The following is a 12725-nucleotide window of genomic DNA, read 5'->3' as shown; positions in this document are numbered from 1 at the left end:
GTATAATAATTCTATCTATTTTTAATCCTTTGCTATCTTAAATATTCTCTTACCCCCCAAAATAACAACAGCCTCCAGAGCTCCTACCCCAGAGGGACAGAGCCCCTTAGAGGAACTCCTCAAGGAACTCTCCTTCAGAATGAGAGTCAGAAATCGAGATCCCTGAATGAGATCCAAGCTCTTATTTTTAAGGACAAAAATTTCCTCTGTCACTTCCCCTAAGTCCTTACATCTACCAATCACTGTAGATGTTTCTAAAGGACCGCCCATTTTGAATTCACAGCTGAGTAGTTTTAATCTCTTTAGTAAGTCAGAAAAAAATGCTGCTGTGTCGACAAATTTCATTAAGAAAAAACCTCTGAATAAGTTATCACCCTTTTAGGTTTAAGTAGTTTACAAGTTGCCCCACCTATATGGGTACCTAGCATCCCATTGTATCAATTTTAAAAACAGGCATGACTCAAAGAACTTCCTGTCCTTTCCATAAGCATGGGTCAAAGCACTTTCATTGTTCAGCAAGGAATTGTCTGTCCTAAAGCAGTCTTAAGTAGGGTGGAGTAGGGATATTCCCAAGGCAAGGAGTTTTCACATTCAAGTAGAATTCTCACTATCTGCTAGGGAATTTTTTAAAGTAGAAGATTCCCCAATGGGGAAATTTCCAACATTCATAAGTCTGAGAAATTTTAAGGTTTACACTTATAAAACTGATAAGGTATTTGTTCTAAATCATATTCATTCCATTATTATCTTACCTTCTGGTATTCTGTCAGATTCAGTATCTGAATCTGTATCACTGAATCCAATCACAATGTTCTTTGGATTCTGCTCAATGCCATGTAAAGTTTTGTCAGAAGTTGGTAACTCTGGCTTTGCATTTTGATCTAAAGCTATGTCACCAGCTTCTGTGTTTCTCAAATCAGTCTCAGGTAGTTGGTCATTACTAAACTCTAGAATTTCATTTTGAATTGGTAAACTTGATGGTATGGGGTTAGCTTCTTCTTGTGGATCAGGTATGATATTAGTAATCATAGATCCTACTCTACCATTAGTCTGAGGTTTATGTTTATCTTCATTCTCATTTCATAGTGTAGAAATAGGAATCTTTCCCTCTATTTAAGTATTTTGTTCTGGGAATAAGTTTTTTACTTCTACATTTCTCCCTGTACCATTATTAGGATGTGTGCTTCCATGCTGTCCCCCATTACAAGTATACCTGTTTCTGGCTTTGTAGCTAAGGTGTTCATACCTACTGACTTAGTGTCCATGTCTTTGCTACTCTCTGCCAGGTACATATGTAACTCAGTTAATTCTTTTTGATTTGAATCAATCCCTAAGGAACATGAATCTAAATCACAGTAGTTGCTTTGAATAGATTCCCCTGTGCCCCGTAGAATGTGGGATTCAAGCATGTCTTTTGAATCCATGGTAGTTTTTCCAGTTGGTAAGAATTCCATTTCATCCTGCTTTTCAATTTTAACTGAAATGTCACCTCCAATACTTTGAATATGATTATTGTGTTCAAAAGTAATGTCAGCTCCATTTTCACTTAGTTTTTCCTCAACTATATCACTCAGTACTGGATGGAAGGTATCGGCTTCTGGATTCAAACTAGATGTCTTTTCTAAGGGTACCTGTGCCATAAAGCTATTTACAGAATTGACTAAGTTGGTGGGACTTCATCTGTGAATGTTTTTAAAGCATTGTCCTCTTTAGCAACAGTAACCTTTAGGGAATTGAAATTATGTGCCTCTGTATCAGTCACAAACTTTTTCTTGAGTTCTTGTGACTCTTTTTCTTTTGCATAATTCAATCCCATTACCCACTCTACACTGGAAAAAGTTCTCTAGGAATGATTTGATTTCCTTTACAGACTTTTAGTATTGTTTAGTTACTGTACAATTCAATACAAAGTCTTTCATCTCATTTACTATTTGAGATGTTATTTCCTTAATTTCTGCCTCATTTTCCTTAATCTGTCTCAGCATTTCTCTTGCTTTATTGCAATGGTTATCATTCACAGAATCCCTTTTTTGCACCAATTGTACACTATTTCCCAATTCTTTTCTACTATTTTTAACTGCAGCCTCTTTCTCACTATGTCTTCTATCTCCAAGTATCCCACTATATATCTTATGGGCCTGACTTCATAACTCTTTTCTAACCATATCAGAATATTTAGGCTTAGCTCCAGTTTTTGTGGCCAATTGCATTTCATTCAAGTCCGGAGCTTGCTGTGAGGACTTTAACTTGCAATGTAAACAACAAGTGGACTTCTTGTACCTAGATTGTGCATTTTTTTTGTCTTTGTTATTACTCTCATGTTTTTTTTTCTTTAAAAAAAACAGTTTCCAATCAAGTGACCTTTCCTGTGGCAAAATAAACATCCCCTAGTTTCTCTTTGCACGGTTTTCCCTTGTAACTGTGTTTTGGGGAACTAGATGTTTTGTAAGTCCTAACCGTGTTCAGATTTTTAATTTCTTCAATTTCCTTTTGTTTCAAATCATTCTCTGTCCTTTCCATTTTTTCCTTAAGATCCTGGACTTGCTTACTTTGTTCTGAATTATTTTCAAGCAAATAATTTGCTGTGTCTCTCAATTCGATCTGGGAAACTGAGTCATACTTAGGGAAATAGTTTTTGAAAAAGGATCTCAAATTAGGTGTGCATCCCCTTAGAAATTGTCTCTAGACATGGCTCTCTGTCTCTTCAGTATCAGCTTCTAGACCTAAGATTGACTCTGCCATCTCTGACAGATAGTCTATGTATTTGGCAGGATGTTCACCATTATCCTGCAGGAACTTGTCAAACTTAGCCCATGCATTTTGCTTGGAACAGTATGATTTAATGACCTGCAGCAAATCCTCCCTACACCTTCTAAGGTAGGACATGATAGTTGGATTGGCAAGGTCTATATCCCCTCTTTGTTCTACAGTTGGCCAGCTGGTCAAATTGCTGTCAGATCTAGTTTTCTCCAAAAATTGCCTCTGTTCATGAGGGCTGAACAGTTCTGACAATAGGAACTCACATCCTCGAAATCAGGATCAAAGATCCTGAATGATCATTTAAGCTCCTCCTGTGATTTGAAGGGATTGTCCACAAAGTTTGGGAAACGGCGCTTTATGGATTCAAGTTCCTGGGGACTGAATTGTCTATGAGCTTTTGAGTGTATCACAGCAGCATTACTTGTTAGCTTAGTGACTTCCTTCAATGGACAGAGTTTCTCAGGTTCACTAGCAGCCTTGTTTTCATTGTCACCTTCAGTTGCCTTAGGTACATTCTCTGTTTGTCCATTGTCCTTGCCCCTAACTAGATCTTGTCCTTTTCCCTTAATCAGTTGTTCAAACACAGCCTTAATCATGGTTTCTCTTCTTTTCTCTTCCAGAAAAGGAAAGCTTTTTCAATTAGAGCCATTAAAAAGCAGAATCAGCCTCTTGTTCAAATAGTGAGTTCTCTATCATTGGAGGTTATAGGATACCAGATTATATAATCATAGATGTAGAATTTAAAGGGAGTTTAAAGACCACTAAGTATAAATCCCCATCTCCCAAATACTTTAAAGATGAATACTTTACAGATAAAGAAATAAAAAAACAGAGGAGCAGAAAGTATTGCACAAGGACCTGAGATAATAATCATAATAACAACAATGATAATTTGTGGTTGATAAATCCTTTTCAGTAATGTCTATATCTATGTGACCCTATTTGGGTTTTTCTTGACAGAGATACTGTAGTACTTTGCCATTTTCCCATTCTACCACATTTTACAAATTAAGAACTCAGGCAAACAGAGTTAAATGACTTGTCCAGGGTCATACAGTTACTACATGTCTCATGTCAGATTTGAACTAAGGAAACTGACTCTTTCTGACTCCAGGTTGTCACCTAGCTGCATATGTGGCACATAGTAGCTGCTTAATAAATGTTTATTTTCTTCTTTTCCTGCCTACTGTGACTCATCTAAGGTCATACAGATAGTGAAGTCACAGAGTCAGAATTAAAACCTAAGCCCTCTGATGGAATTTACACTAAGCAAATTATATATAATATGGAAATTATACCTATTGCTACCATATTAGTGATTTTTAAGAATTTCTAGAAGTCATGTGATTAGGAATGTAGGTCCTCTTCTATTTGGTGAACTCATAAAAAATGTAACTTAACTCTCATGTTTCACTCTTCCCAAGGCAGGAAATTGTCTCATCTGGAGAATCACAGGCTTACTGCAGAAAGCCAGGGCTTACCAGAACCTGGGTTTTAGTCATTGGTTAATAGGAAGACACTATTACCAGTGCTTATGTGTCACCTGGAGCTGATAAGATGATCCAACTACAGGATTGTGGCTTTGGGCATTTGCTTAATTAAAAGTAAAAGGTTCTGACCCATATGACCTCATTAAGATAGCTTTTATTAGTAGCCATAGAACTCTGAGGGTATTACCAACTGTAGCACATCAGGGTTGTGTTAGAAACAGGAATGACTATCAGAAGACACTTTATTCAGGGCTCTTTGTAGCTCACAGGTGTCTACCCTAGCCTACTTTATAGAAATATTATCAGCAGCATTAATTAAGAACCTAGTTAAGGAACGAATGGGAACTGAGGCTATGATTTCATTGGTATGAGGAACTACTGGATTAGAAAATTCTCTACTTCTGTGTTGCAACTTTCTTGAAATTTAGTGTTTTAGGCAGGTACCTAGAACCCTGAGAGTCAAATGATTTGCTCAGGGACAAACAGCCACTATGTATCAGAGACAATCTTCCTCACTTTACAGAGTCTTAAGTATTTTACAAAGTTGCAAAGTATTGTACATATGTGATCTCATTTGACCCTTACAACTCTGGGAGGTGGGTACTAGAGATGAGAAAACTGAGACTGAGAAACGTATACTGATTTGCCCAGGGTCACAAAGTTGTCATATGTTAGTAGTGACAATTGAACTCTAAACTCCCTGGAGAGTTCCTTGTTCTCTCTCTCCTAGATGCTGTTACCTTTAATGAGTGAATTTAAAGAAATACAGAGAGAAGGGGGGATCAGAACTGAAGAGGGAAGTCAAGAACACCTGATTCTGAATTGGTGAATAAACCTTAAACCTTTTTGTGTTTTCTTCACTTGTACTACAGAGGTAACTAGGAAGCATAGTGGATAGAGTGTTAGGCTTGGAGTTAGGAAAACCTGAATTCAAATTTGTCCCCAGAAACTTGCTATCTGTACAACCCTGGGAAAATCCTTTAACCTTTGTCTGCCTTCATTTTACCAACTGTAAAATGGGGATCATTATGGTACCTACCTCTCAAAGCTGTGATAATCAACTGAGATAATATTCATCCAATAACTGGTACATAATGGTAAGTACATGCTTATTCTTTTCTCTGATTGTCTCTGTAGAGCTGAAGCCCCAGATGTTGCCTATGATTTAACAGTGACTGACAGTAAAAATCAAACGATGACTATCAACTTTGTGAATGACACATTGTCAAACCTATATGGTTGGATGGCTCTGCTTTTAGATCAAGATACCTACTTGCTGAGATTTGAGGCTTCATGGATCAAAAGCAGCCTTCAGGTAACCCTGGAAGTTATTGATTAGTTCTTGCCATCTCTCTAGGAACCTTATTCTCTCCTTCTAATCATTCTTTTAAAATTGTTTTTATTTTCTCTCAGATTCCATGACAATACAATTTTTAATACATGTTTTCTGACATTTTGCAATTCATATTCTCTCCCTCCTCCTCTCCATCTCCTCTCCCAAGAAGCCAGGTGATATGATATAGGCTGTATATGTGTTATCGTACAATACATATTTCCATGTTCATCATGTTGTGAAGCAAGATACACATTGCTTATACTAAAGAAAATTCATAGAAGATATAAATTAAGTAATGGCATGCTTCAGTATGTATTCAGACTCCATCAGTTCTTTCTATGGCGTTGGATAGCCTTTTTTGCCCTGAGTCCCTTTGGGGTTTTCCTACATCCTTGTCTTGCTGATACTAGTTAAGTCACTCACAGTTGATCATCATACACTATTGTTACTGTGTATTATAATTTTCTGGATTATATTCACTTTACTTTGCATCACTTCTTACAAGTCTTTCCAGATTTTTTATCATCTTGTTTGTCTTTTCTTATGACACAGTAGTTTTCCATTACAATCATATGCCATAACTTGTTCAGCCATTCCCTAAATGATGGTCATCCCTTTATTTTCCAGTTCTTTGCCACCACAAAAAGTCTGCTATAAATATTCTTATGCAAGTAAGTCCTTTCCCCAAAACTTTAATGCCTTTGGGTATTTTGAGATCAAAAAATACTTCATGATCATTCTTATAACCCTCTTAGAATTAATTTTACATTGAAATGTGGCTATATTGTAGATAGAGAAAAATTTACAATCACTTTAAATCTCATCTCATCAAATTTCATATATCTGAAGAATATTCAGCAACTCTAATATACCAAGGAGAAAAATATAAAACTTTTCTGAAAAAAAAAAATCATATTTTGGTTTTTCCAGATTAGTAAACCACATTATTCCCAAACGAAAATATTTGCAGCCAGATAAATATCCAATTGGTTTATTTCTATGTTAAAGCCCTGCCACCTTGTGGCAAACTATTAAAATGCAAATATGCTGAGAGATCCACTACTGTGAGGGGCTTTTTGTCAAAAGTTGAGTCAGTGTAGGTTAGACTCGTTTTCTAACTTCACCTCTTCTATTAATTCATTTTTCAATTTGAGTACTCCCTTTTAAAAAAACAAAACAAAGAAGGAGCTTGTTTCCAAAGGGATTCATAACCATGATTCTCTCCATCTTTTCCAAATTTTTGAGGTTTTGATTAAATCTCATGAATCTTCTCATATCTCCTCGCAAGTATCATTTCTGAGGAATATTACTGTGATTGCCTGTATCTTTTAAAAAGTAAATAATAGGTTGGAAAAGCTTTGGTCTGTCAATCTTTACAACTGATCTTAATCCCAACTGCTCAGTTGCTAATTGGCTGAGCAACCTTAGCAAATCTTCAATTGTCTCAGCTCCAATGAGCTCAAATAAAGGCATTGAACTTTTCATGCCTCTTTCAGCTCTAGACCTATGCTTTCTATGGCTAGTTACAAATGAGAATGCTGAGGATGTGATATGATAATAGCTTACTCTTCTTGGCACCAACCACGTAATTTTCCATAAAAAAATTAGTTCTGAGAAGGACTCATGACCCACCAAAGTCAAATAGCTGACTTCATGGAGCTAGTATTTGTTGTCCAAGATCAGTTGTCTGATTCCCAAGCCCATATTTTCTTTGTTTGCTTGTCCCTTCCTTCCTTTGTTCCTTTGTTCCTTCGTTCGTTCGTTTGTCCGTTCCTTCCTTCCTTCCTTCCTTCCTTTCTTCGTTTCTTCCTTGTTCCTTCATTCGTTCGCTCCTTCGTTCGTTCGTTCGTGCGTTTGTTCGTTCGTTCGTTCGTTCCTTCCTTCCTTCCTTCCTTCCTTCCTTCCTTCCTTCCTTCCTTCCTTCCTTCCTTCCTTCCTTTCTTTCTTTCTTTCTTTCTTTCTTTCTTTCTTTCTTTCTTTCTTTCTTTCTTTCTTTCTTTCTTTCTTTCTTTCTTTCTTTCTTTCTTTCTTTCTTTCTTTCTTTCTTTCTCTCTTTCTGTCTCTCTTTCTGTCTCTCTTTCTGTCTCTCTTTCTGTCTCTCTCTTTCGTTCTGTCTCTCTTTCTGTCTCTCTCTCTTTCTTTTTTCTTCCTCTCTTTCTTTCTTTCTTTCTTTCTTTCTTTCTTTCTTTCTTTCTTTCCTTCCTTCCTTCCTTCCTTCCTTCCTTCCTTCCTTCCTTCCTTCCTTCCTTCCTTCCTTCCTTCCTTCCTTCCTTCCTTCCTTCCTTCCTTCCTTCCTTCCTTCCTTCCTTCCTTTCTGTCTTTCTTTCTTTCTGTCTTTCTTTCTTTCTCTCTTTCTGTCTCTCTTTCTGTCTCTCTCTCTTTTGTTCTGTCTCTCTGTCTCTCTCTCTTTCTTTTTTCTTCCTCTCTTTCTTTCTTCCTCTCTTCCTCTCTTTCTTTTTCTTTCTTTCTTTCTTTCTTTCTTTCTTTCTTTCTTTCTTTCTTTCTTTCTTTCTTTCTTTCTTTCTTTCTTTCTTTCTTTCTTTCTTTCTTCCTTCCTTCCTTCCTTCCTTCCTTCCTTCCTTCCTTCCTTCCTTTCTTTCTGTCTGTCTGTCTGTCTGTCTGTCTGTCTGTCTGTCTTTCTTTCTGTCTTTCTTTCTTTCTGTCTTCCTTTCTTCTGTCTTCCTCCCTCCTTCCCTCCCTCCCTCCCTCCCTCTCTTCCTTCCTTCCTTCCTTCCTTTTAAAAATTTTATTAATAGAATTTATTTTCAAGTATCTCAGCCATATCCTTTTCCTCCCCACACCATAGAAAGCATCATCCAGCAAACAGATATGTATATAGATAATGTCCCAGCAATTTTTACCAAAAAGCGATTTCTTATCCTAATAACCTGGTTCTATACTTTTGTTAAATACAAGGTTACTATAACCCTTTACTATAGTTTGTTGTATGTATCTTTTGTTCCACTGATCTACCTTTATATTTCTTAGCTAGTTCCTGATAGTTTTTGTAATTACTATGTTATAATTCAGTTTAAATTCTAGTACTGCTAATCCTTATTCTTTTATATGCTTTCATTTTTTCTTTTGATATTCTTGATCTATTGTTCTTCCAAATAAATTTTGTTATTGTTTTTAGAACAATAAAATAATTTTTGTAATTTGATTGAACAAATAGATAAATGAAACTTCCGCATAGGGCATTATTTTTAAGTAACAAGTATGACCTGTCTGTTTTCCAAAGTATTCAGCAACATTTGATAACTTTACCTCTGGAAATTACTTGCTGGTGGTGCACAAAGACTTACAGCCATATGCTGATATTCTGGTGATATGTGGGACTAGAATTGGCCAGTCCCTTCTATCTTCTCCGTCCGCTACTCGTGATCAGGCCTGTGATTGGTTCTTCAACAGCCATTTGGGGGAGCTCACTTATTTGGGTAAGTGCATGACCAGAAATGTTCTTTGGTTAATACAACTGATTTCTACTAGTTGAATATCATTTTATTTTTTTAATATAGTGGTATGCCTATTGTTTTTCTTAATTTGGGGTAATGAACATTTGTAAAACAAACAGTGGAGAGAAAATGTACTTTGAGGCAGAGGTGTCAAACACACAACTAGTTGTTATTGTTGAGTTTTTTCCAGTATGGTTCCATGTGACCCCATTTGCAGTTTTCTTGGCAGAGATACTGGTCTTGTTTGCCATTCCATTTCTTCAGATGAGGAAACTGAGACAAACTTGTTTAAATTATTTTCCTGGGGTCTCATGGCTTTCCAGTGTCAGATTTGAACTCAGGAAGATGAGTCTTCCTGATTCTAGGCCCAGCACTCTATCCATTGTTCCACCTAGCTGCCCATGTATATGATAAATCTATATAAAATAAATACAAATGAATTTTAAGAGGAACACTTTCAGCTTCTAGGTAAAAAAAAAATTCATGTGGGCAAAAGACAGTCTATACCCTCAAGGAGTTCACCATCTAATAATAAAACCAAAGAAAAACTGAACCAATTCAGTACCTAATTTCTTTGAAATCCTGAGACTTTCTGGTTGACTGTCAGAAACGACTAGCTAAAATATACCCAATACTTTCAGTCTAGAAAGAGAGTCACCATTACAACCTCATGGTCCAAATGTGCCATCTCTATGAAGATTCATGCTATAGAATGTTGGTTTTGAATATGACTGACTCAGAAAAGCTTCCAAAATTCCCTTTACATTACTTTATAGGGTCATGAGAATTGAATTTTGACCAGGCAAGTGTCTATGGAAAGTCATGTATCTCATTAATTTGATTTACCCTATTCCCATTTCCCATACCAAGTCCTATCCCTTCTTACTGTCTGCATATTCCTTTGTGGCTTGCAGTATTAGCTGTTTAAGGAAGTATCTATAATTTTGTAGGGGGAGCATAGTAGAGATGTTCAGAATTTACCCACATATATGGATTCCTCTGAAAATTAGACTGAAGTGGACTAGAAAGAACTGATTGATACATATCTTTAAGAACCATTATGTGGTTTTCACTAGATCTGTTGCTTGATTTCCTCCATTTCCATCTTTGTTTAGATGTAGGTATGAATATATTTGTATTAATAATTGACATCCCATGCAGAAGAGCCCATTTAAAAATGTACACTATTTCATTAACTATGGTGGTTACCTTCATTGGACCATAAATTTATAGATTGAAAAGCCCATGGAGATCACCTAGTTTATTTCTCCTATTTTAAAACAAGAAAACAGATGTCAAGAGCCATTGCTATTACACAGTTAATAATGAATTATTTCAGAGGATATAATGAACAGGGTTGGCATTTGAATGAAGGCCCATTGTTTCACAATTTTGCATTTTTTCTGATACTGAAAGGCCAATTTTAGGACAGTGAGTTGTATACCATTATTTAATTTCCTCCATTGGCTTTGTTTCTTTTTTATTCCTACAAGGTAGAAGTTGAAAAGCATCCCCATTTTTAGTTCTATCCACTGAACTGTTCTTTATTTGAATTAGACTACTTGTCTAATGTCAGTCTGAATGAGGTATTGGGTGGGGATAAAAGGACCCAGGTGTTCCAGCTTCTAAGCCACTACTTATCTCCACTAGAGTGTGCTGCCTACTAGATAATTGCTGAATTCAACCACTTTGCTGAGGTGGGATGGGGGCTGGCTGGATGGAGAATTCCCCTTACCCCAACCATCAAAGGAATTAGAGTTTCAGCCATCTCAATGCCCAAGTCATTCATTTTGTTGTCTTCCCCCTCCTGCCTCAAAGACAGCTTTTAGCTTCCTTCTAGTTGAGGACAGACGTTTCCTTTGAGACTAGTTTTTATCCCTTGACGAAAATCTTTTTAAATTTCCTTCTCTCAGTTTCTCCATCTGTAAAATGGGGTTAAAGCTATTTACCTCAGAACATAGTAGAGCCTGATACTTTGAACCAACCCTGGTGAAGGTTCCTTTCTGTAAATTTGTCATTCAGTGATTTTGCTTTAATTGAACTCATTAGTAGATCTTTTTGTTTGCCCAAAGGATCAAAAGTATCATGCGATTCAAACCAAGCACACACCCAGCAAGCATTTCTGAAAGGATATCATTATATTTTTCTAGAACTTACAACTAGGATCAATAGAGGGGCATGTGACAGTATTTCTGACATGTGTTTTCTCAAATGGAGATTCCTGTTCCTTCAGTGTAGATTCAAAAGAATAATATGGCTTGGAAGATTGGAGACTTGATTCAGATTGTCCTAAATCTACTGAGTACTCCGAGGAAGCAAAGACTCAAGATCATAGAACTAAATGTCATCTCGTTCAACCTCTCATTATATAGATGAATAAATGAATAAAAATATATTAAGCACTTTTTATGTGCCTCTAAATATGGGAGAATTTAAAAAAACCCTGAATATAGTCAGTCCATAAGGAGTTCATTTTCAGATGGGGAATTTGAGGAGGAGAGAAGTGAAATAACTTCCCCAAGATCATATAAGTAATAAATAGGAGATAGAGGGAGCAGAATTTGTGAGACTAGTCTCAAAATTAGGCCATTAGGGTACCATTCTTCCCCCCGCCCCTCCCCGTGATGGTCTCTGGAAGAACCTAGAAATCATTTTCTGTCATAGTTTTATGGCTGTAGAGGTGAAAGGGATGTGCTAGAGGTCATCTTGTCCAACCCTTCCATTTTATAGATGAGAAAACTAAGGCCAGAGAAGTTGAATGTCACACTTTAGTTTGAGCAACAGCTTTGAACTGTTACTTTTATATCATATTCAGAAGTGACTAAGATCTAGGGACAATAATTCTTTTATATTTGCAAATGTTTGAACTAAAATCAAGAAAGACTCCTTTTCTTTTTGGGCTCAGTGTTTTGGCTCTACTTTTCCCACAGTCAATGTCCTGGTCACTTAGAATCAGTTTCCAATGGCTGCTTTTCTTTCTATCTTTCAAAAAGATATATTTCTTCAGTTTGTGGCAAACTTTATATATATATATATATATATATATATATATTAGTTACATTAATGCTCTGAAATAATTAGTCAGCTAATTAATCTGGTTTACAAGCTTTGTAGGATTCTTCAGCTGTCAGTCAGACCTAGGCCCGAGGCCTACATTTAGTCTCAGCTCCCTTACCCATGTGACTTTGGTTGCTATGACTACCAGCTACATCTGCTGACACCCCACTCTCTATTTATTGCTTAATTAAGAATTTCACGCTCAGTCCTTATCTGCCTTTAAGAACAAGCACACACTGTTAAGAAATTCCAAATTTAGTCCCATGGACAAGGCAAGTCTTTCTTGTAGGCCTGGCTGGATGGAGCCGTTCTAACTACCCTCTTGGCATCCAAGCCGCCACCCTTCAATCAAAAATCATTAAATGGGGCAGAGATAATGAGCATGCAGCATATCAAAAGGAGGATGTTTGCTTGGTCCAAAGGAGGAAAAGCTGTCCGGCCCCATGCACAGCCGCCACTTCAAAGAGGGATGAGTCCTCTCGTCAGCAGGGCCCAATAAAGCTCTGTTTGTTCCGGGCTTGACTTATGCAAAAGGTCTGGTATGTCGGAGCCCCATCTCCCAGACGCAGCCTCCCCTCCATGCCCTGCTCCGTATCCCCCGCCCCAAACTCTTGCCTTCCACACGTT

The 12725-nt window shown here is 37.0% G+C and overlaps 1 protein-coding gene across 2 annotated transcripts in view; it reads left to right on the top strand.

Moving 5' to 3' along the window:
- Positions 1-12725, top strand: part of PKHD1 (PKHD1 ciliary IPT domain containing fibrocystin/polyductin) — a 770507-nt gene that overhangs the window by 419560 nt on the left and 338222 nt on the right. For both annotated transcript variants that reach the window (XM_007484081.2, XM_016431130.2), the window contains exons 49-50: positions 5388-5565; positions 8828-9023. In XM_007484081.2, the coding sequence (XP_007484143.2) occupies positions 5388-5565; positions 8828-9023 (374 nt within the window). The remainder of the gene's footprint in view (positions 1-5387; positions 5566-8827; positions 9024-12725) is intronic.

This window comes from Monodelphis domestica, chromosome 2 (assembly GCF_027887165.1).
Source record: "Monodelphis domestica isolate mMonDom1 chromosome 2, mMonDom1.pri, whole genome shotgun sequence".
NCBI classification, from domain to species: domain Eukaryota; kingdom Metazoa; phylum Chordata; class Mammalia; order Didelphimorphia; family Didelphidae; genus Monodelphis; species Monodelphis domestica.
Note: the sequence above shows the minus strand (reverse complement) of the source record. Positions and strands in the feature narration are given on the sequence as shown.